At 62.7% G+C, this 21987-nt stretch overlaps 1 protein-coding gene and 1 pseudogene across 1 annotated transcript in view; both read right to left on the bottom strand.

The window, feature by feature from the left end:
• Nucleotides 1-21987, bottom strand: part of LOC148098023 (uncharacterized) — a 206070-nt pseudogene that overhangs the window by 16977 nt on the left and 167106 nt on the right.
• LOC148098027 (uncharacterized) overlaps nt 1-21987 on the bottom strand; it is a 36340-nt gene that overhangs the window by 10518 nt on the left and 3835 nt on the right. Inside the window, exons 2-7 of the mRNA XM_087831011.1 lie at nt 17754-18554; nt 13238-13436; nt 11629-12246; nt 11080-11376; nt 5699-6078; nt 3990-4591 (exon numbers count right to left, since the gene is read on the bottom strand). Of these exons, the coding sequence (XP_087687137.1) occupies nt 3990-4591; nt 5699-6078; nt 11080-11376; nt 11629-12246; nt 13238-13436; nt 17754-18554 (2897 nt within the window). The remainder of the gene's footprint in view (nt 1-3989; nt 4592-5698; nt 6079-11079; nt 11377-11628; nt 12247-13237; nt 13437-17753; nt 18555-21987) is intronic.

Below are 21987 nucleotides of genomic sequence, written 5' to 3'. Positions count from 1 at the left end.
CCTGGCCACCCTTTGTGCGGGTGTCCGCTCCAAAGGCTCCGAAAGCCTTGCCAGCCCTTGTGATCGGGTGGCACCGCCCACCAGGCGTGTGAAAGAAAGAAGAAAAGACGAGAAAAACCCGGACCGGGCCGCCTGGCCACCCTTCGTGCGGGTGTCCGCTCCCCAGGCTCCGAAAGCCTTACCAGTCCTTGTGATCGGGTGGCACCGCTCACCAGGCGTGTGAAAGAAAGAAGAAAAAACCCAGACCGGGCCGCGTGGCCACCCTTTGTGCGGGTGTCCGCTCCACAGGCTCCGAAAGCCTTGCCAGCCCTTGTAATCGGGAGCACCACCCACCAGGCGTGTGAAAGAAAGATGAAAAGAAGAAAAATCCCGGACCGGGCCACCTGGCCACCCTTTGTGCGGGTGTCCGCTCCCAAGGCTCCGAAAGCCTTGCCAGCCCTTGTGATCGGGTGGCACCGCCCACCAGGCGTGTGAAAGAAAGAAGAAAAAACCCGGACCGGGCCGCCTGGCCACCCTTTTTGCGGGTGTCCGCTCCACAGGCTCCGAAAGCCTTGCCAGCCCTTGTGATCGGGTGGCACCGCTCACCAGGCGTGTGAAAGAAAGAAGAAAAGACGAAAAATCCCGGACCGGGCCGCCTGACCACCCTTTGTGCGGGTGTCCGCTCCCCAGGCTCCGAAAGCCTTGCCAGCCCTTGTGATCGGGTGGCACCGCCCACCAGGCGTGTGAAAGAAAGAAGAAAAGACGAAAAATCCCGGACCGGGCCGCCTGGCCACCCTTTGTGCGGGTGTCCGCTCCCAAGGCTCCGAAAGCCTATCCAGCCCTTGTGATCGGGTGGCACCGCCCACCAGGCGTGTGAAAGAAAGAAGAAAAAACCCGGACCGGGCCGCCTGGCCACCCTTTGTGCGGGTGTTCGCTCCCCAGGTTCCGAAAGCCTTGCCAGCCCATGTGATCGGGCGGCACCGCCCAGCAGGCGTGTGAAAGAAAGAAGAAAAATCCCGGACCGGGCCGCCTGGCCACCCTTTGTGCGGGTGTCCGCTCCACAGGCTCCGAAAGCCTTGCCAGCCCTTGTGATCGGGTGGCACCGCCCACCAGGCGTGTGAAAGAAAGAAGAAAAAACCCGGACCGGGCCGCCTGGCCACCCTTTGTGCGGGTGTCCGCTCCCCAGGCTCCGAAAGCCTTGCCAGCCCTTGTGATCGGGTGGCACCGCCCACCAGGCGTGTGAAAGAAAGAAGAAAAAAGCCGGACCGGGCCGCCTGGCCACCCTTTGTGCGGGTGTCCGCTCCAAAGGCTCCGAAAGCCTTGCCAGCCCTTGTGATCGGGTGGCACCGCCCACCAGGCGTGTGAAAGAAAGAAGAAAAGACGAGAAAAACCCGGACCGGGCCGCCTGGCCACCCTTCGTGCGGGTGTCCGCTCCCCAGGCTCCGAAAGCCTTACCAGTCCTTGTGATCGGGTGGCACCGCTCACCAGGCGTGTGAAAGAAAGAAGAAAAAACCCAGACCGGGCCGCGTGGCCACCCTTTGTGCGGGTGTCCGCTCCACAGGCTCCGAAAGCCTTGCCAGCCCTTGTAATCGGGAGCACCACCCACCAGGCGTGTGAAAGAAAGATGAAAAGAAGAAAAATCCCGGACCGGGCCGCCTGGCCACCCTTTGTGCGGGTGTCCGCTCCCAAGGCTCCGAAAGCCTTGACAGCCCTTGTGATCGGGTGGCACCGCCCACCAGGCCTGTGAAAGAAAGAAGGAAAAACCCGGACCGGGCCGCCTGGCCACCCTTTGTGCGGGTGTCCGCTCCCCAGGCTCCGAAAGACTTTCCAGCCCTTGTGATCGGGTGGCACCGCCCACCAGGCGTGTGAAAGAAAGAAGAAAAAACCCGGACCGGGCGCCCTGGCCACCCTTTGTGTGGGTGTCCGCTTCACAGGCTCCAAAAGCCTTGACAGCCCTTGTGATCGGGTGACATCGCCCACCAGGCGTGTGAAAGAAAGAAGAAAAAACCCGGACCGGGCCGCCTGGCCACCCTTTGTGCGGGTGTCCGCTCCCCAGGCTCCGAACGCCTTGCCAGCCCTTGTGATCGGGTGGCACCGCCCACCAGGCGTGTGAAAGAAAGAAGAAAAATCCCGGACCGGGCCGCCTGGGCACCCTTTTCGGTTTTCCGCTCCCCAGGCTCCGAAAGCCTTGCTAGCCCTTGTGATCGGGTGGCACCGCCCACCAGGCGTGTGAAAGAAAGAAGAAAAAACCCGGACCGGGCCGCCATGCCAGCCTTTGTGCGGGTGTCCGCTCCACAGGCTCCGAAAGCCTTGCCAGCCCTTGTGATCGGGTGGCACCGCCCACCAGGCGTGTGAAAGAAAGAAGAAAAAACCCGGACCGGGCCGCCTGGCCACCCTTTGTGCGGTTGTCCGCTCCACAGGCTCCGAAAGCCTTGCCAGCCCTTGTGATCGGGTGGCACCGCCCACCAGGCGTGTGAAAGAAAGAAGAAAAAACCCGGACCGGGCCGCCTGGCCACCCTTTGTGCGGGTGTCCGCTCCGCAGGCTCCGAAAGCCTTGCCAGCCCTTGTGATCGGGTGGCACCGCCCACCAGGCGTGTGAAAGAAAGAAGAAAAATCCCGGACCGGGCCGCCTGGCCACCCTTTGTGCGGGTGTCCGCTCCACAGGCTCCGAAAGCCTTGCCAGCCCTTGTGATCGGGTGGCACCGCCCACCAGGCGTGTGAAAGAAAGAAGAAAAAACCCGGCCTGGCCGCCTGGCCACCCTTTGTGCGGGTGTCCGCTCCCCAGGCTCCGAAAGCCTTGCCAGCCCTTGTGATCGGGTGGCACCGCCCACCAGGCGTGTGAAAGAAAGAAGAAAAAAGCCGGACCGGGCCGCCTGGCCACCCTTTGTGCGGGTGTCCGCTCCAAAGGCTCCGAAAGCCTTGCCAGCCCTTGTGATCGGGTGGCACCGCCCACCAGGCGTGTGAAAGAAAGAAGAAAAGACGAGAAAAACCCGGACCGGGCCGCCTGGCCACCCTTCGTGCGGGTGTCCGCTCCCCAGGCTCCGAAAGCCTTACCAGTCCTTGTGATCGGGTGGCACCGCTCACCAGGCGTGTGAAAGAAAGAAGAAAAAACCCAGACCGGGCCGCGTGGCCACCCTTTGTGCGGGTGTCCGCTCCACAGGCTCCGAAAGCCTTGCCAGCCCTTGTAATCGGGAGCACCACCCACCAGGCATGTGAAAGAAAGATGAAAAGAAGAAAAATCCCGGAACGGGCCACCTGGCCACCCTTTGTGCGGGTGTCCGCTCCCAAGGCTCCGAAAGCCTTGACAGCCCTTGTGATCGGGTGGCACCGCCCACCAGGCGTGTGAAAGAAAGAAGGAAAAACCCGGACCGGGCCGCCTGGCCACCCTTTGTGCGGGTGTCCGCTCCCCAGGCTCCGAAAGCCTTTCCAGCCCTTGTGATCGGGTGGCACCGCCCACCAGGCGTGTGAAAGAAAGAAGAAAAAACCCGGACCGGGCGGCCTGGCCACCCTTTGTGTGGGTGTCCGCTCCACAGGCTCCAAAAGCCTTGACAGCCCTTGTGATCGGGTGACACCGCCCACCAGGCGTGTGAAAGAAAGAAGAAAAAACCCGGACCGGGCCGCCTGGCCACCCTTTGTGCGGGTGTCCGCTCCCCAGGCTCCGAAAGCCTTGCCAGCCCTTGTGATCGGGTGGCACCGCCCACCAGGCGTGTGAAAGAAAGAAGAAAAGACGAAAATACCCGGACCGGGCCGCCTGGCCACCCGTTGTGCGGGTGTCCGCTCCCCAGGCTCCGAAAGCCTTGCCAGCCCTTGTGATCGGGTGGCACCGATCACCAGGCGTGTGAAAGAAAGAAGAAAAAACCCGGACCGGGCCGCCTGGCCACCCTTTGTGCGGGTGTCCGCTCCACAGGCTCCGAAAGCCTTGCCAGCCCTTGTGATCGGGGGCACCACCCACCAGGCGTGTGAAAGAAAGATGAAAAGAAGAAAAATCCCGGACCGGGCCGCCTGGCCACCCTTTGTGCGGGTGTCCGCTCCCAAGACTCCGAAAGCCTATCCAGCCCTTGTGATCGGGTGGCACCGCCCACCAGGCGTGTGAAAGAAAGAAGAAAAAACCCGGACCGGGCCGCCTGGCCACCCTTTGTGCGGGTGTCCGCTCCACAGGCTCCGAAAGCCTTGCCAGCCCTTGTGATCGGGTGGCACCGCCCACCAGGCGTGTGAAAGAAAGAAGAAAAAACCCGGACCGGGCCGCCTGGCCACCCTTTGTGCGGGTGTCCGCTCCACAGGCTCCGAAAGCCTTGCCAGCCCTTGTGATCGGGTGGCACCGCCCACCAGGCGTGTGAAAGAAAGAAGAAAAAACCCGGACCGGACCGCCTGGCCACCCTTTGTGCGGGTGCCCGCTCCACAGGCTCCGGAAGCCTTGCCAGCCCTTGTGATCGGGTGGCACCGCCCACCAGGCGTGTGAAAGAAAGAAGAAAAAACCCGGACCGGGCCGCCTGGCCACCCTTTGTGCGGGTGTCCGCTCCCCAGGCTCCGAAAGCCTTGCCAGCCCTTGTGATCGGGTGGCACCGCCCACCAAGCGTGTGAAAGAAAGAAGAAAAAACCCGGACCGGGCCGCCTGGCCACCCTTTGTGCGGGTGTCCGCTCCGCAGGCTCCGAAAGCCTTGCCAGCCCTTGTGATCGGGTGGCACCGCCCACCAGGCGTGTGAAAGAAAGAAGAAAAAACCCGGACCGGGCCGCCTGGCCACCCTTTGTGCGGGTGTCCGCTCCGCAGGCTCCGAAAGCCTTGCCAGCCCTTGTGATCGGGTGGCACCGCCCACCAGGCGTGTGAAAGAAAGAAGAAAAAACCCGGACCGGGCCGCCTGGCCACCCTTTGTGTGGGTGTCCGCTCCCAAGACTCCGAAAGCCCATCCAGCCCTTGTGATCCGGTGGCAACGCCCACCAGGCGTGTGAAAGAAAGATGAAAAGAAGTACAATCCCGGACCGGGCCGCCTGGCCACCCTTTGTGTGGGTGTCCGCTCCACAGGCTCCAAAAGCCTTGCCAGCCCTTGTGATCGGTTGGCACCGCCCACCAGGCGTGTGAAAGAAAGAAGAAAAGACGAAAAAACCCGGACCGGGCCGCGTGGCCACCCTTTTTGCGGGTGTCCGCTCCACAGGTTCCGAAAGCCTTGCCAGGCCTTGTAATCGGGGGCACCACCCACCAGGCGTGTGAAAGAAAGATGAAAAGAAGAAAAATCCCGGACCGGGCCACCTGGCCACCCTTTGTGCGAGTGTCCGCTCCAAAGGCTCCGAAAGCCTTGACAGCCCTTGTGATAGGGTGGCACCGCCCACCAGGCGTGTGAAAGAAAGAAGGAAAAACCCGGACCGGGCCGCCTGGCCACCCTTTGTGCGGGTGTCCGCTCCCCAGGCTCCGAAAGCCTTGCCAGCCCTTGTGATCGGGTGGAACCGCCCACCAGGCGTGTGAAAGAAAGACGAAAAAACCCGGACCGGGCGGCCTGGCCACCCTTTGTGTGGGTGTCCGCTCCACAGGCTCCGAAAGTCTTGCCAGCCCTTGTGATCGGGTGGCACCGCCCACCAGGCGTGTGAAAGAAACAAGAAAAAAACCGGACAAGACCGCCTTGCCACCCTTTGTGCGGGTGTCCGCTCCCCAGGCTCCGAAAGCCTTGCCAGCCCTTGTGATCGGGTGGAACCGCCCACCAGGCGTGTGAAAGAAAGAAGAAAAAACCCGGACCGGGCCGCCTGGCCACCCTTTGTGCGGGTGTCCGCTCCCCAGACTCCGAAAGCCTTGCCAGCCCTTGTGATCGGGTGGCACCGCCCACCAGGCGTGTGAAAGAAAGAAGAAAAAACCCGGACCGGGCCGCCTGGCCACCCTTTGTGCGGGTGTCCGCTCCACAGGCTCCGAAAGCCTTGCCAGCCCTTGTGATCGGGTGGCACCGCCCACCAGGCGTGTGAAAGACAGAAGAAAAAACCCGGACCGGGCCGCCTGGCCACCCTTTGTGCGGGTGTCCGCTCCACAGGCTCCGAAAGCCTTGCCAGCCCTTGTGATCGGGTGGCACCGCCCACCAGGCGTGTGAAAGAAAGAAGAAAAAACCCGGACCGGGCCGCCTGGCCGGGTGTCCGCTCCACAGGTTCCGAAAGCCTTGCCAGCCCTTGTAATCGGGGGCACCACCCACCAGGCGTGTGAAAGAAAGATGAAAAGAAGAAAAATCCCGGACCGGGCCACCTGGCCACCCTTTGTGCGGGTGTCCGCTCCAAAGGCTCCGAAAGCCTTGACAGCCCTTGTGATAGGGTGGCACCGCCCACCAGGCGTGTGAAAGAAAGAAGGAAAAACCCGGACCGGGCCGCCTGGCCACCCTTTGTGCGGGTGTCCGCTCCCCAGGCTCCGAAAGCCTTGCCAGCCCTTGTGATCGGGTGGAACCGCCCACCAGGCGTGTGAAAGAAAGAAGAAAAAACCCGGACCGGGCCGCCTGGCCACCCTTTGTGTTGGTGTCCGCTCCACAGGCTCCGAAAGCCTTGCCAGCCCTTGTGATCGGGTGACACCGCCCACCAGGCGTGTGAATGAAAGAAGAAAAAACCCGGACCGGGCCGCCTGGCCACCCTTTGTGCGGGTGTCCGCTCCCCAGGCTCCGAAAGCCTTGCCAGCCCTTGTGATCGGGTGGCACCGCCCACCAGGCGTGTGAAAGAAAGATGAAAAGAAGTACAATCCCGGACCGGGCCGCCTGGCCACCCTTTGTGCGGGTGTCCGCTCCCCAGGCTCCGAAAGCCTTGCCAGCCCTTGTGATCGGGTGGCACCGCCCACCAGGCGTGTGAAAGAAAGATGAAAAGAAGTACAATCCCGGACCGGGCCGCCTGGCCAACCTTTGTGCGGGTGTCCGCTCCCAAGACTCCGAAAGCCTATCCAGCCCTTGTGATCGGGTGGCAACGCCCACCAGGCGTGTGAAAGAAAGAAGAAAAAACCCGGACCGGGCCGCCTGGCCACCCTTTGTGCGGGTGTCCGCTCCACAGGGTCCGAAAGCCTTGCCAGCCCTTGTGATCGGGTGGCACCGCCCACCAGGCGTGTGAAAGAAAGATGAAAAGAAGAAAAATCCCGGACCGGGCCGCCTGGCCACCCTTTGTGCGGGTGTCCGCTCCCCAGGCTCCGAAAGCCTTGCCAGCCCTTGTGATCGGGTGGAACCGCCCACCAGGCGTGTGAAAGAAAGAAGAAAAAACCCGGACCGGGCCGCCTGGCCACCCTTTGTGTTGGTGTCCGCTCCACAGGCTCCGAAAGCCTTGCCAGCCCTTGTGATCGGGTGACACCGCCCACCAGGCGTGTGAATGAAAGAAGAAAAAACCCGGACCGGGCCGCCTGGCCACCCTTTGTGCGGGTGTCCGCTCCCCAGGCTCCGAAAGCCTTGCCAGCCCTTGTGATCGGGTGGCACCGCCCACCAGGCGTGTGAAAGAAAGATGAAAAGAAGTACAATCCCGGACCGGGCCGCCTGGACAACCTTTGTGCGGGTGTCCGCTCCCAAGACTCCGAAAGCCTATCCAGCCCTTGTGATCGGGTGGCAACGCCCACCAGGCGTGTGAAAGAAAGAAGAAAAAACCCGGACCGGGCCGCCTGGCCACCCTTTGTGCGGGTGTCCGCTCCACAGGCTCCGAAAGCCTTGCCAGCCCTTGTGATCGGGTGACACCGCCCACCAGGCGTGTGAATGAAAGAAGAAAAAACCCGGACCGGGCCGCCTGGCCACCCTTTGTGCGGGTGTCCGCTCCCCAGGCTCCGAAAGCCTTGCCAGCCCTTGTGATCGGGTGGCACCGCCCACCAGGCGTGTGAAAGAAAGATGAAAAGAAGTACAATCCCGAACCGGGCCGCCTGGCCAACCTTTGTGCGGGTGTCCGCTCCCAAGACTCCGAAAGCCTATCCAGCCCTTGTGATCGGGTGGCAACGCCCACCAGGCGTGTGAAAGAAAGAAGAAAAAACCCGGACCGGGCCGCCTGGCCACCCTTTGTGCGGGTGTCCGCTCCACAGGGTCCGAAAGCCTTGCCAGCCCTTGTGATCGGGTGGCACCGCCCACCAGGCGTGTGAAAGAAAGATGAAAAGAAGAAAAATCCCGGACCGGGCCGCCTGGCCACCCTTTGTGCGGGTGTCCGCTCCCAAGGCTCCGAAAGCCTTGCCAGCCCTTGTGATCGGGTGGCACCGCCCACCAGGCGTGTGAAAGAAAGAAGAAAAAACCCGGACCGGGCCGCCTGGCCACCCTTTGTGCGGGTGTCCGCTCCACAGGCTCCGAAAGCCTTGCCAGCCCTTGTGATCGGGTGGCACCGCCCACCAGGCTTTTGAAAGAAAGAAGAAAAGACGAAAAATCCCGGACCGGGCCGCCTGGCCACCCTTTGTGCGGGTGTCCGCTCCCCAGGCTCCGAAAGCCTTACCAGCCCTTGTGATCGGGTGGCACCGATCACCAGGCGTGTGAAAGAAAGAAGAAAAAATCCAGACCGGGCCGCCTGGCCACCCTTTGTGCGGTTGTCCGCTCGACAGGCTCCGAAAGCCTTGCCAGCCCTTGGGATCGGGGGCACCACCCACCAGGCGTGTGAAAGAAAGATGAAAAGAAGAAAAATCCCGGACCGGGCCGCCTGGCCACCCTTTGTGCGGGTGTCCGCTCCCAAGGCTCCGAAAGCCTTGCCAGCCCTTGTGATCGGGTGGCACCGGCCACCAGGCGTGTGAAAGAAAGAAGAAAAGACGAAAAATCCCGGACCGGGCCGCCTGGCCACCCTTTGTGCGGGTGTCCGCTCCCCAGGCTCCGAAAGCCTTGCCAGCCCTTGTGATCGGGTGGCACCGCCCACCAGGCGTGTGAAAGAAAGAAGAAAAGACGAAAAAAACCGGACCGGGCGGCCTGGCCACCCTTTGTGCGGGTGTCCGCTCCACAGGCTCCGAAAGCCTTGCCAGCCCTTGTGATCGGGTGGCACCGCCCACCAGGCGTGTGAAAGAAAGAAGAAAAGACGAAAAAACCCGGACCGGGCCGCGTGGCCACCCTTTGTGCGGGTGTCCGCTCCACAGGTTCCGAAAGCCTTGCCAGCCCTTGTAATCGGGGGCACCACCCACCAGGCGTGTGAAAGAAAGATGAAAAGAAGAAAAATCCCGGACCGGGCCACCTGGCCACCCTTTGTGCGGGTGTCCGCTCCAAAGGCTCCGAAAGCCTTGACAGCCCTTGTGATAGGGTGGCACCGCCCACCAGGCGTGTGAAAGAAAGAAGGAAAAACCCGGACCGGGCCGCCTGGCCACCCTTTGTGCGGGTGTCCGCTCCCCAGGCTCCGAAAGCCTTGCCAGCCCTTTTGATCGGGTGGAACCGCCCACCAGGCGTGTGAAAGAAAGAAGAAAAAACCCGGACCGGGCGGCCTGGCCACCCTTTGTGTGGGTGTCCGCTCCACAGGCTCCGAAAGCCTTGCCAGCCCTTGTGATCGGGTGACACCGCCCACCAGGCGTGTGAATGAAAGAAGAAAAAACCCGGACCGGGCCGCCTGGCCACCCTTTGTGCGGGTGTCCGCTCCCCAGGCTCCGAAAGCCTTGCCAGCCCTTGTGATCGGGTGGCACCGCCCACCAGGCGTGTGAAAGAAAGATGAAAAGAAGTACAATCCCGGACCGGGCCGCCTGGCCAACCTTTGTGCGGATGTCCGCTCCCAAGACTCCGAAAGCCTATCCAGCCCTTGTGATCGGGTGGCAACGCCCACCAGGCGTGTGAAAGAAAGAAGAAAAAACCCGGACCGGGCCGCCTGGCCACCCTTTGTGCGGGTGTCCGCTCCACAGGCTCCGAAAGCCTTGCCAGCCCTTGTGATCGGGTGGCACCGCCCACCAAGCGTGTGAAAGAAAGAAGAAAAAACCCGGACCGGGCCGCCTGGCCACCCTTTGTGCGGGTGTCCGCTCCACAGGCTCCGAAAGCCTTGCCAGCCCTTGTGATCGGGTGGCACCGCCCACCAGGCGTGTGAAAGAAAGAAGAAAAAAACCGGACAAGACCGCCTTGCCACCCTTTGTGCGGGTGTCCGCTCCCCAGGCTCCGAAAGTCTTGCCAGCCCTTGTGATCGGGTGGAACCGCCCACCAGGCGTGTGAAAGAAAGAAGAAAAAACCCGGACCGGGCCGCCTGGCCACCCTTTGTGCGGGTGTCCGCTCCCCAGACTCCGAAAGCCTTGCCAGCCCTTGTGATCGGGTGGCACCGCCCACCAGGCGTGTGAAAGAAAGAAGAAAAAACCCGGTACGGGCCGCCTGGCCACCCTTTCTGCGGGTGTCCGCTCCACAGGCTCCGAAAGCCTTGCCAGCCCTTGTGATCGGGTGGCATCGCCCACCAGGTGTGTGAAAGAAAGAAGAAAAGACGAAAAAACCCGGACCGGGCCGCCTGGCCACCCTTTGTGCGGGTGTCCGCTCCACAGGCTCCGAAAGCCTTGCCAGCCCTTGTGATCGGGTGGCACCGCCCACCAGGCGTGTGAAAGAAAGAAGAAAAGACGAAAAAACCCGGACCGGGCCGCGTGGCCACCCTTTGTGCGGGTGTCCGCTCCACAGGTTCCGAAAGCCTTTCCAGCCCTTGTAATCGGGGGCACCAACCACCAGGCATGTGAGAGAAAGATGAAAAGAAGAAAAATCCCGGACCGGGCCACCTGGCCACCCTTTGTGCGGGTGTCCGCTCCCAAGGCTCCGAAAGCCTTGACAGCCCTTGTGATCGGGTGGCACCGCCCACCAGGCGTGTGAAAGAAAGAAGGAAAAACCCGGACCGGGCCGCCTTGCCACCCTTTGTGTTGGTGTCCGCTCGCCAGGCTCCGAAAGCCTTGCCAGCCCTTGTGATCTGGTGGCACCGCCCACCAGGCGTGTGAAAGAAAGAAGAAAAAACCCGGACCGGGCCGCCTGGCCACCCTTTGTGCGGGTGTCCGCTCCGCAGGCTCCGAAAGCCTTGCCAGCCCTTGTGATCGGGTGGCACCGCCCACCAGGCGTGTGAAAGAAAGAAGAAAAAACACGGACCGGGCCGCCTGGCCACCCTTTGTGCGGGTGTCCGCTCCCCAGGCTCCGAAAGCCTTGCCAGCCCTTGTGATCGGGTGGCACCGCCCACCAGGCGTCTGAAAGAAAGAAGAAAAAACCCGGACCGGGCCGCCTGGCCACCCTTTGTGCGGGTGTCCGCTCCACAGGCTCCGAAAGCCTTGCCAGCCCTTGTGATCGGGTGGCACCGCCCACCAGGCGTGTGAAAGAAAGAAGAAAAGACGAAAAAACCCGGACCGGGCCGCCTGGCCACCCTTTGTGCGGTTGTCCGCTCCGCAGGCTCCGAAAGCCTTGCCAGCCCTTGTGATCGGGTGGCACCGCCCACCAGGCGTGTGAAAGAAAGAAGAAAAAACCCGGACCGGGCCGCCTGGCCACCCTTTGTGCGGGTGTCCGCTCCCCAGGCTCCGAAAGCCTTGTCAGCCCTTGTGATCGGGTGGCACCGCCCACCAGGCGTGTGAAAGAAAGAAGAAAAAACCCGGACCGGGCCGCCTGGCCACCCTTTGTGCGGGTGTCCGCTCCCCAGGCTCCGAAAGCCTTGACAGCCCTTGTGATCGGGTGGCACCGCCCACCAGGCGTGTGAAAGAAAGAAGAAAAGACGAAAAAACCCGGACCGGGCCGCCTGGCCACCCTTTGTGCGGGTGTCCGCTCCGCAGGCTCCGAAAGCCTTGCCAGCCCTTGTGATCGGGTGGCACCGCCCACCAGGCGTGTGAAAGAAAGAAGTAAAAACCCGGACCGGGCCGCCTGGCCACCCTTTGTGCGGGTGTCCGCTCCCCAGGCTCCGAAAGCCTTGTCAGCCCTTGTGATCGGGTGGCACCGCCCACCAGGCGTGTGAAAGAAAGAAGAAAAAACCCGGACCGGGCCGCCTGGCCACCCTTTGTGCGGGTGTCCGCTCCCCAGGCTCCGAAAGCCTTGCCAGCCCTTGTGATCGGGTGGCACCGCCCACCAGGCGTGTGAAAGAAAGAAGAAAAGACGAAAAAACCCGGACCGGGCCGCCTGGCCACCCTTTGTGTGGGTGTCCGCTCCGCAGGCTCCGAAAGCCTTGCCAGCCCTTGTGATCGGGTGGCACCGCCCACCAGGCGTGTGAAAGAAAGAAGAAAAAACCCGGACCGGGCCGCCTGGCCACCCTTTGTGCGGGTGTCCGCTCCCCAGGCTCCGAAAGCCTTGTCAGCCCTTGTGATCGGGTGGCACCGCCCACCAGGCGTGTGAAAGAAAGAAGAAAAAACCCGGACCGGGCCGCCTGGCCACCCTTTGTGCGGGTGTCCGCTCCACAGGTTCCGAAAGCCTTTAAAGCCCTTGTAATCGGGGGCACCACCCCCCAGGCGTGTGAAAGAAAGATGAAAAGAAGAAAAATCCCGGACCGGGCCACCTGGCCACCCTTTGTGCGGGTGTCCGCTCCCAAGGCTCCGAAAGCCTTGACAGCCCTTGTGATCGGGTGGCACCGCCCACCAGGCATGTGAAAGAAAGAAGGAAAAACCCGGACCGGGCCGCCTGGCCACCCTTTGTGCGGGTGTCCGCTCGCCAGGCTCCGAAAGCCTTGCCAGCCCTTGTGATCTGGTGGCACCGCCCACCAGGCGTGTGAAAGAAAGAAGAAAAAACCCGGACCGGGCCGCCTGGCCACCATTTGTGTGGGTGTCCGCTCCACAGGCTCCGAAAGCCTTGACAGCCCTTGTGATCGGGTGACACCGCCCACCAGGCGTGTGAAAGAAAGAAAAAAAAACCCGCATTGGGCCGTCTGGCCACCCTTTGTGCGGGTGTCCGCTCCACAGGCTCCGAAAGCCTTGCCAGCCCTTGTGATCGGGTGGCACCGCCCACCAGGCGTGTGAAAGAAAGAAGAAAAAACCCGGACCGGGCCGCCTGGCCACCCTTTGTGCGGGTGTCCGCTCCGCAGGCTCCGAAAGCCTTACCAGCCCTTGTGATCGGGTGGCACCGCCCACCAGGCGTGTGAAAGAAAGATGAAAAGAAGAAAAATCCCGGACCGGGCCGCCTGGCCACCCTTTGTGCGGGTGTCCGCTCCCAAGGCTCCGAAAGCCTTGCAAGCCCTTGTGATCGGGTGGCACCGCCAACAAGGCGTGTTAAAGAAAGAAGAAAAAACCCGGACCGGGCCGCCTGGCCACCCTTTGTGCGGGTGTCCGCTCCACAGGCTCCGAAAGCCTTGCCAGCCCTTGTGATCGGGTGGCACCGCCCACCAGGCGTGTGAAAGAAAGAAGAAAAAACCCGGACCGGGCCGCCTGGCCACCCTTTGTGCGGGTGTCGGCTCCGCAGGCTCCGAAAGCCTTGCCAGCCCTTGTGATCGGGTGGCACCGCCCACCAGGCGTGTGAAAGAAAGAAGAAAAAACCCGGACCGGGCCGCCTGGCCACCCTTTGTGCGGGTGTCCGCTCCCCAGGCTCCGAAAGCCTTGCCAGCCCTTGTGATCGGGTGGCACCGCCCACCAGGCGTGTGAAAGAAAGAAGAAAAAACCCGGACCGGGCCGCCTGGCCACCCTTTGTGCGGGTGTCCGCTCCACAGGCTCCGAAAGCCTTGCCAGCCCTTGTGATCGGGTGGCACCGCCCACCAGGTGTGTGAAAGAAAGAAGAAAAAACCCGGACCGGGCCGCCTGGCCACCCTTTGTGCGGGTGTCCGCTCCACAGGCTCCGAAAGCCTTGCCAGCCCTTGTGATCGGGTGGCACCGCCCACCAGGCGTGTGAAAGAAAGAAGAAAAGACGAAAAAACCCGGACCGGGCCGCGTGGCCACCCTTTGTGCGGGTGTCCGCTCCACAGGTTCCGAAAGCCTTTCCAGCCTGTGTAATCGGGGGCACCACCCACCAGGCGTGTGAAAGAAAGATGAAAAGAAGAAAAATCCCGGACCGGGCCACCTGGCCACCCTTTGTGCGGGTGTCCGCTCCACAGGCTCCGAAAGCCTTGACAGCCCTTGTGATCGGGTGGCACCGCCCACCAGGCGTGTGAAAGAAAGAAGGAAAAACCCGGACCGGGCCGCCTGGCCACCCTTTGTGCGGGTGTCCGCTCGCCAGGCTCCGAAAGCCTTGCCAGCCCTTGTGATCGGGTGGCACCGCCCACCAGGCGTGTGAAAGAAAGAAGAAAAAACCCGGACCGGGCGGCCTGGCCACCCTTTGTGCGGGTGTCCGCTCCACAGGCTCCGAAAGCCTTGACAGCCCTTGTGATCGGGTGACACCGCCCACCAGGCGTGTGAAAGAAAGAAGAAAAAACCCGGACCGGGCCGTCTGGCCACCCTTTGTGCGGGTGTCCGCTCCACAGGCTCCGAAAGCCTTGCCAGCCCTTGTGATCGGGTGGCACCGCTCACCAGGCGTGTGAAAGAAAGAAGAAAAAACCCGGACCGGGCCGCCTGGCCACCCTTTGTGCGGGTGTCCGCTCCCCAGGCTCCGAAAGCCTTGCCAGCCCTTGTGATCGGGTGGCACCGCCCACCAGGCGTGTGAAAGAAAGAAGAAAAAACCCGGACCGGGCCGCCTGGCCACCCTTTGTGCGGGTGTCCGCTCCACAGGCTCCGAAAGCCTTGCCAGCCCTTGTGATCGGGTGGCACCGCCCAACAGGCGTGTGAAAGAAAGAAGAAAAAACCCGGACCGGGCCGCCTGGCCACCCTTTGTGCGGGTGTCCGCTCCCCAGGTTTCGAAAGCCTTGCCAGCCCTTGTGATCGGGTGGCACCGCCCACCAGGCGTGTGAAAGAAAGAAGAAAAAACCCGGACCGGGCCGCCTGGCCACCCTTCGTGCGGGTGTCCGCTCCCCAGGCTCCGAAAGCCTTACCAGCCCTTGTGATCGGGTGGCACCGCTCACCAGGCGTGTGAAAGAAAGAAGAAAAAACCCAGACCGGGCCGCGTGGCCACCCTTTGTGCGGGTGTCCGCTCCACAGGCTCCGAAAGCCTTGCCAGCCCTTGTAATCGGGGGCACCATCCACCAGGCGTGTGAAAGAAAGATGAAAAGAAGAAAAATCCCGGACCGGGCCACCTGGCCACCCTTTATCCGGGTGTCCGCTCCCAAGGCTCCGAAAGCCTTGCCAGCCCTTGTGATCGGGTGGCACCGCCCACCAGGCGTGTGAAAGAAAGAAGGAAAAACCCCCACCGGGCCACCTGGCCACCCTTTGTGCGGGTGTCCGCTCCCCAGGCTCCGAAAGCCTTGCCAGCCCTTGTGATCGGGTGGCACCGCCCACCAGGCGTGTGAAAGAAAGAAGAAAAAACCCGGACCGGGCGGCCTGGCCACCCTTTGTGAGGGTGTCCGCTCCACAGGCTCCGAAAGCTTTGACAGCCCTTGTGATCGGGTGACACCGCCCACCAGGCGTGTGAAAGAAAGAAGAAAAAACCCGGACCGGGCCGCCATGCCACCCTTTGTGCGGGTGTCCGCTCCCCAGGCTCCGAAAGCCTTGCCAGCCCTTGTGATCGGGTGGCACCGCCCACCAGGCGTGTGAAAGAAAGAAGAAAAGACGAAAAAACCCGGACCGGGCCGCCTGGCCACCCGTTGTGCGGGTGTCCGCTCCCCAGGCTCCGAAAGCCTTACCAGCCCTTGTGATCGGGTGGCACCGATCACCAGGCGTGTGAAAGAAAGAAGAAAAAACCCAGACCGGGCCGCCTGGCCACCCTTTGTGCGGGTGTCCGCTCCACAGGCTCCGAAAGCCTTGCCAGCCCTTGTGATCGGGGGCACCACCCACCAGGCGTGTGAAAGAAAGATGAAAAGAAGAAAAATCCCGGACCGGGCCACCTGGCCACCCTTTGTGCGGGTGTCCGCTCCCAAGACTCCGAAAGCCTATCCAGCCCTTGTGATCGGGTGGCACCGCTCACCAGGCGTGTGAAAGAAAGAAGAAAAAACCCGGACCGGGCCGCCTGGCCACCTTTTGTGTGGGTGTCCGCTCCACAGGCTCCGAAAGCCTTGCCAGCCCTTGTGATCGGGTGGCACCGCCCACCAGGCGTGTGAAAGAAAGAAGAAAAAACCCGGACCGGGCCGCCTGGCCACCCTTTGTGCGGGTGTCTTCTCCACAGGCTCCGAAAGCCTTGAGAGCCCTTGTAATCGGGTGGCACCGCCCACCAGGCGTGTGAAAGAAAGAAGAAAAAACCCGGACCGGGCCGCCTGGCCACCCTTTGTGCGGGTGTCCGCTCCCCAGGCTCCGAAAGCCTTGCCAGCCCTTGTGATCGGGCGGCACCGCCCACCAGGCGTGTGAAAGAAAGAAGAAAAAACCCGGACCGGGCCGCCTGGCCACCCTTTGTGCGGGTGTCCGCTCCCCAGGCTCCGAAAGCCTTGCCAGCCCTTGTGATCGGGCGGCACCGCCCACCAGGCGTGTGAAAGAAAGAAGAAAAAACCCGGACTGGGCCGCCTGGCCACCCTTTGTGCGGGTGTCCGCTCCCCAGGCTCCGAAAGCCTTGCCAGCCCTTGTGATCGGGCGGCACCGCCCACCAGGCGTGTGAAAGAAAGAAGAAAAAACCCGGACCGGGCCGCCTGGCCACCCTTTGTGCGGGTGTCCGCTCCAAAGGCTCCGAAAGCCTTGCCAGCCCTTGTGATCGGGTGGCACCGCCCACCAGGCGTGTGAAAGAAAGAAGAAAAAACCCGGACCGGGCCGCCTGGCCACCCTTTGTGCGGGTGTCCGCTCCACAGGCTCCGAAAGCCTTGCCAGCCCTTGTGATCGGGTGGCACCGCCCAACAGGCGTGTGAAAGAAAGAAGAAAAAACCCGGACCGGGCCGCCTGGCCACCCTTTGTGCGGGTGTCCACTCCCCAGGCTCCGAAAGCCTTGCCAGCCCTTGTGATCGGGTGGCACCGCCCACCAGGCGTGTGAAAGAAAGAAGAAAAAACCCGGACCGGGCCGCCTGGCCACCCTTTGTGCGGGTGTCCGCTCCGCAGGCTCCGAAAGCCTTGCCAGCCCTTGTGATTGGGTTGCACCGCCCACCAGGCGTGTGAAAGAAAGAAGAAAAAACCCGGACCGGGCCGCCTGGCCACCCTTTGTGCGGGTGTCCGCTCCCCAGGCTCCGAAAGCCTTGCCAGCCTTTGTGATCGGGTGGCACCGCCCACCAGGCGTGTGAAAGAAAGAAGAAAAAACCCGGACCGGGCCGCCTGGCCACCCTTTGTGCGGGTGTCAGCTCCACAGGCTCCGAAAGCCTTGCCAGCCCTTGTGATCGGGTGGCACCGCCCACCAGGCGTGTGAAAGAAAGAAGAAAAGACGAAAAAACCCGGACCGGGCAGCCTGGCCACCCTTCGTGCGGGTGTCCGCTCCCAAGGCTCCGAAAGCCTTGACAGCCCTTGTGATTGGGTGGCACCGCCCACCAGGCGTGTGAAAGAAAGAAGGAAAAACCCGGACCTGGCCGCCTGGCCACCCTTTGTGCGGGTGTCCGCTCCCCAGGCTCCGAAAGCCTTGACAGCCCTTGTGATCGGGTGACACCGCCCACCAGGCGTGTGAAAGAAAGAAGAAAAAACCCGGACCGGGCCGCCTGGCCACCCTTTGTGCGGGTGTCCGCTCCCCAGGCTCCGAAAGCCTTGCCAGCCCTTGTGATCGGGTGGCACCGCCCACCAGGCGTGTGAAAGAAAGAAGAAAAGACGAAAAAAACCCGGACCGGGCCGCCTGGCCACCCGTTGTGCGTGTGTCCGCTCCCCAGGCTCCGAAAGCCTTACCAGCCCTTGTGATCGGGGGCACCACCCACCAGGCGTGTGAAAGAAAGATGAAAAGAAGAAAAATCCCGGACCGGGCCGCCTGGCCACCCTTTGTGCGGGTGTCCGCTCCCAAGACTCCGAAAGCCTATCCAGCCCTTGTAATCGGGTGGCACCGCCCACCAGGCGTGTGAAAGAAAGAAGAAAAAACCCGGACCGGGCCGCCTGGCCACCCTTTGTGCGGGTGTCCGCTCCCCAGGCTCCGAAAGCCTTGCCAGCCCTTGTGATCGGGCGGCACCGCCCACCAGGCGTGTGAAAGAAAGAAGAAAAAACCCGGACCGGGCCGCCTGGCCACCCTTTGTGCGGGTGTCCGCTCCCCAGGCTCCGAAAGCCTTGCCAGCCCTTGTGATCGGGCGGCACCGCCCACCAGGCGTGTGAAAGAAAGAAGAAAAAACCCGGACCGGGCCGCCTGGCCACCCTTTGTGCGGGTGTCCGCTCCCCAGGCTCCGAAAGCCTTGCCAGCCCTTGTGATCGGGCGGCACCGCCCACCAGGCGTGTGAAAGAAAGAAGAAAAAACCCGGACCGGGCCGCCTGGCCACCCTTTGTGCGGGTGTCCGCTCCAAAGGCTCCGAAAGCCTTGCCAGCCCTTGTGATCGGGTGGCACCGCCCACCAGGCGTGTGAAAGAAAGAAGAAAAAACCCGGACCGGGCCGCCTGGCCACCCTTTGTGCGGGTGTCCGCTCCACAGGCTCCGAAAGCCTTGCCAGCCCTTGTGATCGGGTGGCACCGCCCAACAGGCGTGTGAAAGAAAGAAGAAAAAACCCGGACCGGGCCGCCTGGCCACCCTTTGTGCGGGTGTCCGCTCCCCAGGCTCCGAAAGCCTTGCCAGCCCTTGTGATCGGGTGGCACCGCCCACCAGGCGTGTGAAAGAAAGAAGAAAAAACCCGGACCGGGCCGCCTGGCCACCCTTTGTGCGGGTGTCCGCTCCGCAGGCTCCGAAAGCCTTGCCAGCCCTTGTGATCGGGTTGCACCGCCCACCAGGCGTGTGAAAGAAAGAAGAAAAAACCCGGACCGGGCCGCCTGGCCACCCTTTGTGCGGGTGTCCGCTCCCCAGGCTCCGAAAGCCTTGCCAGCCTTTGTGATCGGGTGGCACCGCCCACCAGGCGTGTGAAAGAAAGAAGAAAAAACCCGGACCGGGCCGCCTGGCCACCCTTTGTGCGGGTGTCAGCTCCACAGGCTCCGAAAGCCTTGCCAGCCCTTGTGATCGGGTGGCACCGCCCACCAGGCGTGTGAAAGAAAGAAGAAAAGACGAAAAAACCCGGACCGGGCAGCCTGGCCACCCTTCGTGCGGGTGTCCGCTCCCAAGGCTCCGAAAGCCTTGACAGCCCTTGTGATTGGGTGGCACCGCCCACCAGGCGTGTGAAAGAAAGAAGGAAAAACCCGGACCGGGCCGCCTGGCCACCCTTTGTGCGGGTGTCCGCTCCCCAGGCTCCGAAAGCCTTGACAGCCCTTGTGATCGGGTGACACCGCCCACCAGGCGTGTGAAAGAAAGAAGAAAAAACCCGGACCGGGCCGCCTGGCCACCCTTTGTGCGGGTGTCCGCTCCCCAGGCTCCGAAAGCCTTGCCAGCCCTTGTGATCGGGTGGCACCGCCCACCAGGCGTGTGAAAGAAAGAAGAAAAGACGAAAAAAACCCGGACCGGGCCGCCTGGCCACCCGTTGTGCGTGTGTCGGCTCCCCAGGCTCCGAAAGCCTTACCAGCCCTTGTGATCGGGGGCACCACCCACCAGGCGTGTGAAAGAAAGATGAAAAGAAGAAAAATCCCGGACCGGGCCGCCTGGCCACCCTTTGTGCGGGTGTCCGCTCCCAAGACTCCGAAAGCCTATCCAGCCCTTGTGATCGGGTGGCACCGCCCACCAGGCGTGTGAAAGAAAGAAGAAAAAACCCGGACCGGGCCGCCTGGCCACCTTTTGTGCGGGTGTCCGCTCCACAGGCTCCGAAAGCCTTACCAGCCCTTGTGATCGGGTGGCACCGCCCACCAGGCGTGTGAAAGAAAGAAGAAAAAACCCGGACCGGGCCGCCTGGCCACCCTTTGTGCGGGTGTCTGCTCCACAGGCTCCGAAAGCCTTGACAGCCCTTGTAATCGGGTGGCACCGCCCACCAGGCGTGTGAAAGAAAGAAGAAAAAACCCGGACCGGGCCGCCTGGCCACCCTTTGTGCGGGTGTCCGCTCCCCAGGCTCCGAAAGCCTTGCCAGCCCTTGTGATCGGGCGGCACCGCCCACCAGGCGTGTGAAAGAAAGAAGAAAAAACCCGGACCGGGCCGCCTGGCCACCCTTTGTGCGGGTGTCCGCTCCACAGGCTCCGAAAGCCTTGCCAGCCCTTGTGATCGGGTGGCACCTCCCACCAGGCGTGTGAAAGAAAGAAGAAAAAACCCGGACCGGGCCGCCTGGCCACCCTTTGTGCGGGTGTCCGCTCCGCAGGCTCCGAAAGCCTTGCCAGCCCTTGTGATCGGGTGGCACCGCCCACCAGGCGTGTGAAAGAAAGAAGAAAAAACCCGGACCGGGCCGCCTGGCCACCCTTTGTGCGGGTGTCCGCTCCGCAGGCTCCGAAAGCCTTGCCAGCCCTTGTGATTGGGTTGCACCGCCCACCAGGCGTGTGAAAGAAAGAAGAAAAAACCCGGACCGGGCCGCCTGGCCACCCTTTGTGCGGGTGTCCGCTCCCCAGGCTCCGAAAGCCTTGCCAGCCTTTGTGATCGGGTGGCACCGCCCACCAGGCGTGTGAAAGAAAGAAGAAAAAACCCGGACCGGGCCGCCTGGCCACCCTTTGTGCGGGTGTCAGCTCCACAGGCTCCGAAAGCCTTGCCAGCCCTTGTGATCGGGTGGCACCGCCCACCAGGCGTGTGAAAGAAAGAAGAAAAGACGAAAAAACCCGGACCGGGCAGCCTGGCCACCCTTCGTGCGGGTGTCCGCTCCCAAGGCTCCGAAAGCCTTGACAGCCCTTGTGATTGGGTGGCACCGCCCACCAGGCGTGTGAAAGAAAGAAGGAAAAACCCGGACCTGGCCGCCTGGCCACCCTTTGTGCGGGTGTCCGCTCCCCAGGCTCCGAAAGCCTTGACAGCCCTTGTGATCGGGTGACACCGCCCACCAGGCGTGTGAAAGAAAGAAGAAAAAACCCGGACCGGGCCGCCTGGCCACCCTTTGTGCGGGTGTCCGCTCCCCAGGCTCCGAAAGCCTTGCCAGCCCTTGTGATCGGGTGGCACCGCCCACCAGGCGTGTGAAAGAAAGAAGAAAAGACGAAAAAAACCCGGACCGGGCCGCCTGGCCACCCGTTGTGCGTGTGTCCGCTCCCCAGGCTCCGAAAGCCTTACCAGCCCTTGTGATCGGGGGCACCACCCACCAGGCGTGTGAAAGAAAGAAGAAAAAACCCGGACCGGGCCGCCTGGCCACCCTTTGTGCGGGTGTCCGCTCCCCAGGCTCCGAAAGCCTTGCCAGCCCTTGTGATCGGGCGGCACCGCCCACCAGGCGTGTGAAAGAAAGAAGAAAAAACCCGGACCAGGCCGCCTGGCCACCCTTTGTGCGGGTGTCCGCTCCCCAGGCTCCGAAAGCCTTGCCAGCCCTTGTGATCGGGCGGCACCGCCCACCAGGCGTGTGAAAGAAAGAAGAAAAAACCCGGACCGGGCCGCCTGGCCACCCTTTGTGCGGGTGTCCGCTCCCCAGGCTCCGAAAGCCTTGCCAGCCCTTGTGATCGGGCGGCACCGCCCACCAGGCGTGTGAAAGAAAGAAGAAAAAACCCGGACCGGGCCGCCTGGCCACCCTTTGTGCGGGTGTCCGCTCCAAAGGCTCCGAAAGCCTTGCCAGCCCTTGTGATCGGGTGGCACCGCCCACCAGGCGTGTGAAAGAAAGAAGAAAAAACCCGGACCGGGCCGCCTGGCCACCCTTTGTGCGGGTGTCCGCTCCACAGGCTCCGAAAGCCTTGCCAGCCCTTGTGATCGGGTGGCACCGCCCAACAGGCGTGTGAAAGAAAGAAGAAAAAACCCGGACCGGGCCGCCTGGCCACCCTTTGTGCGGGTGTCCGCTCCCCAGGCTCCGAAAGCCTTGCCAGCCCTTGTGATCGGGTGGCACCGCCCACCAGGCGTGTGAAAGAAAGAAGAAAAAACCCGGACCGGGCCGCCTGGCCACCCTTTGTGCGGGTGTCCGCTCCGCAGGCTCCGAAAGCCTTGCCAGCCCTTGTGATCGGGTTGCACCGCCCACCAGGCGTGTGAAAGAAAGAAGAAAAAACCCGGACCGGGCCGCCTGGCCACCCTTTGTGCGGGTGTCCGCTCCCCAGGCTCCGAAAGCCTTGCCAGCCTTTGTGATCGGGTGGCACCGCCCACCAGGCGTGTGAAAGAAAGAAGAAAAAACCCGGACCGGGCCGCCTGGCCACCCTTTGTGCGGGTGTCAGCTCCAC

Source organism: Neolamprologus brichardi, chromosome 17, assembly GCF_056152115.1.
Source record: "Neolamprologus brichardi isolate AB-2024 chromosome 17, ASM5615211v1, whole genome shotgun sequence".
NCBI lineage: Eukaryota > Metazoa > Chordata > Actinopteri > Cichliformes > Cichlidae > Neolamprologus > Neolamprologus brichardi.
The sequence above is the reverse complement of the archived record's forward strand: the minus strand, read 5'-3'. Positions and strand labels throughout refer to the sequence as shown.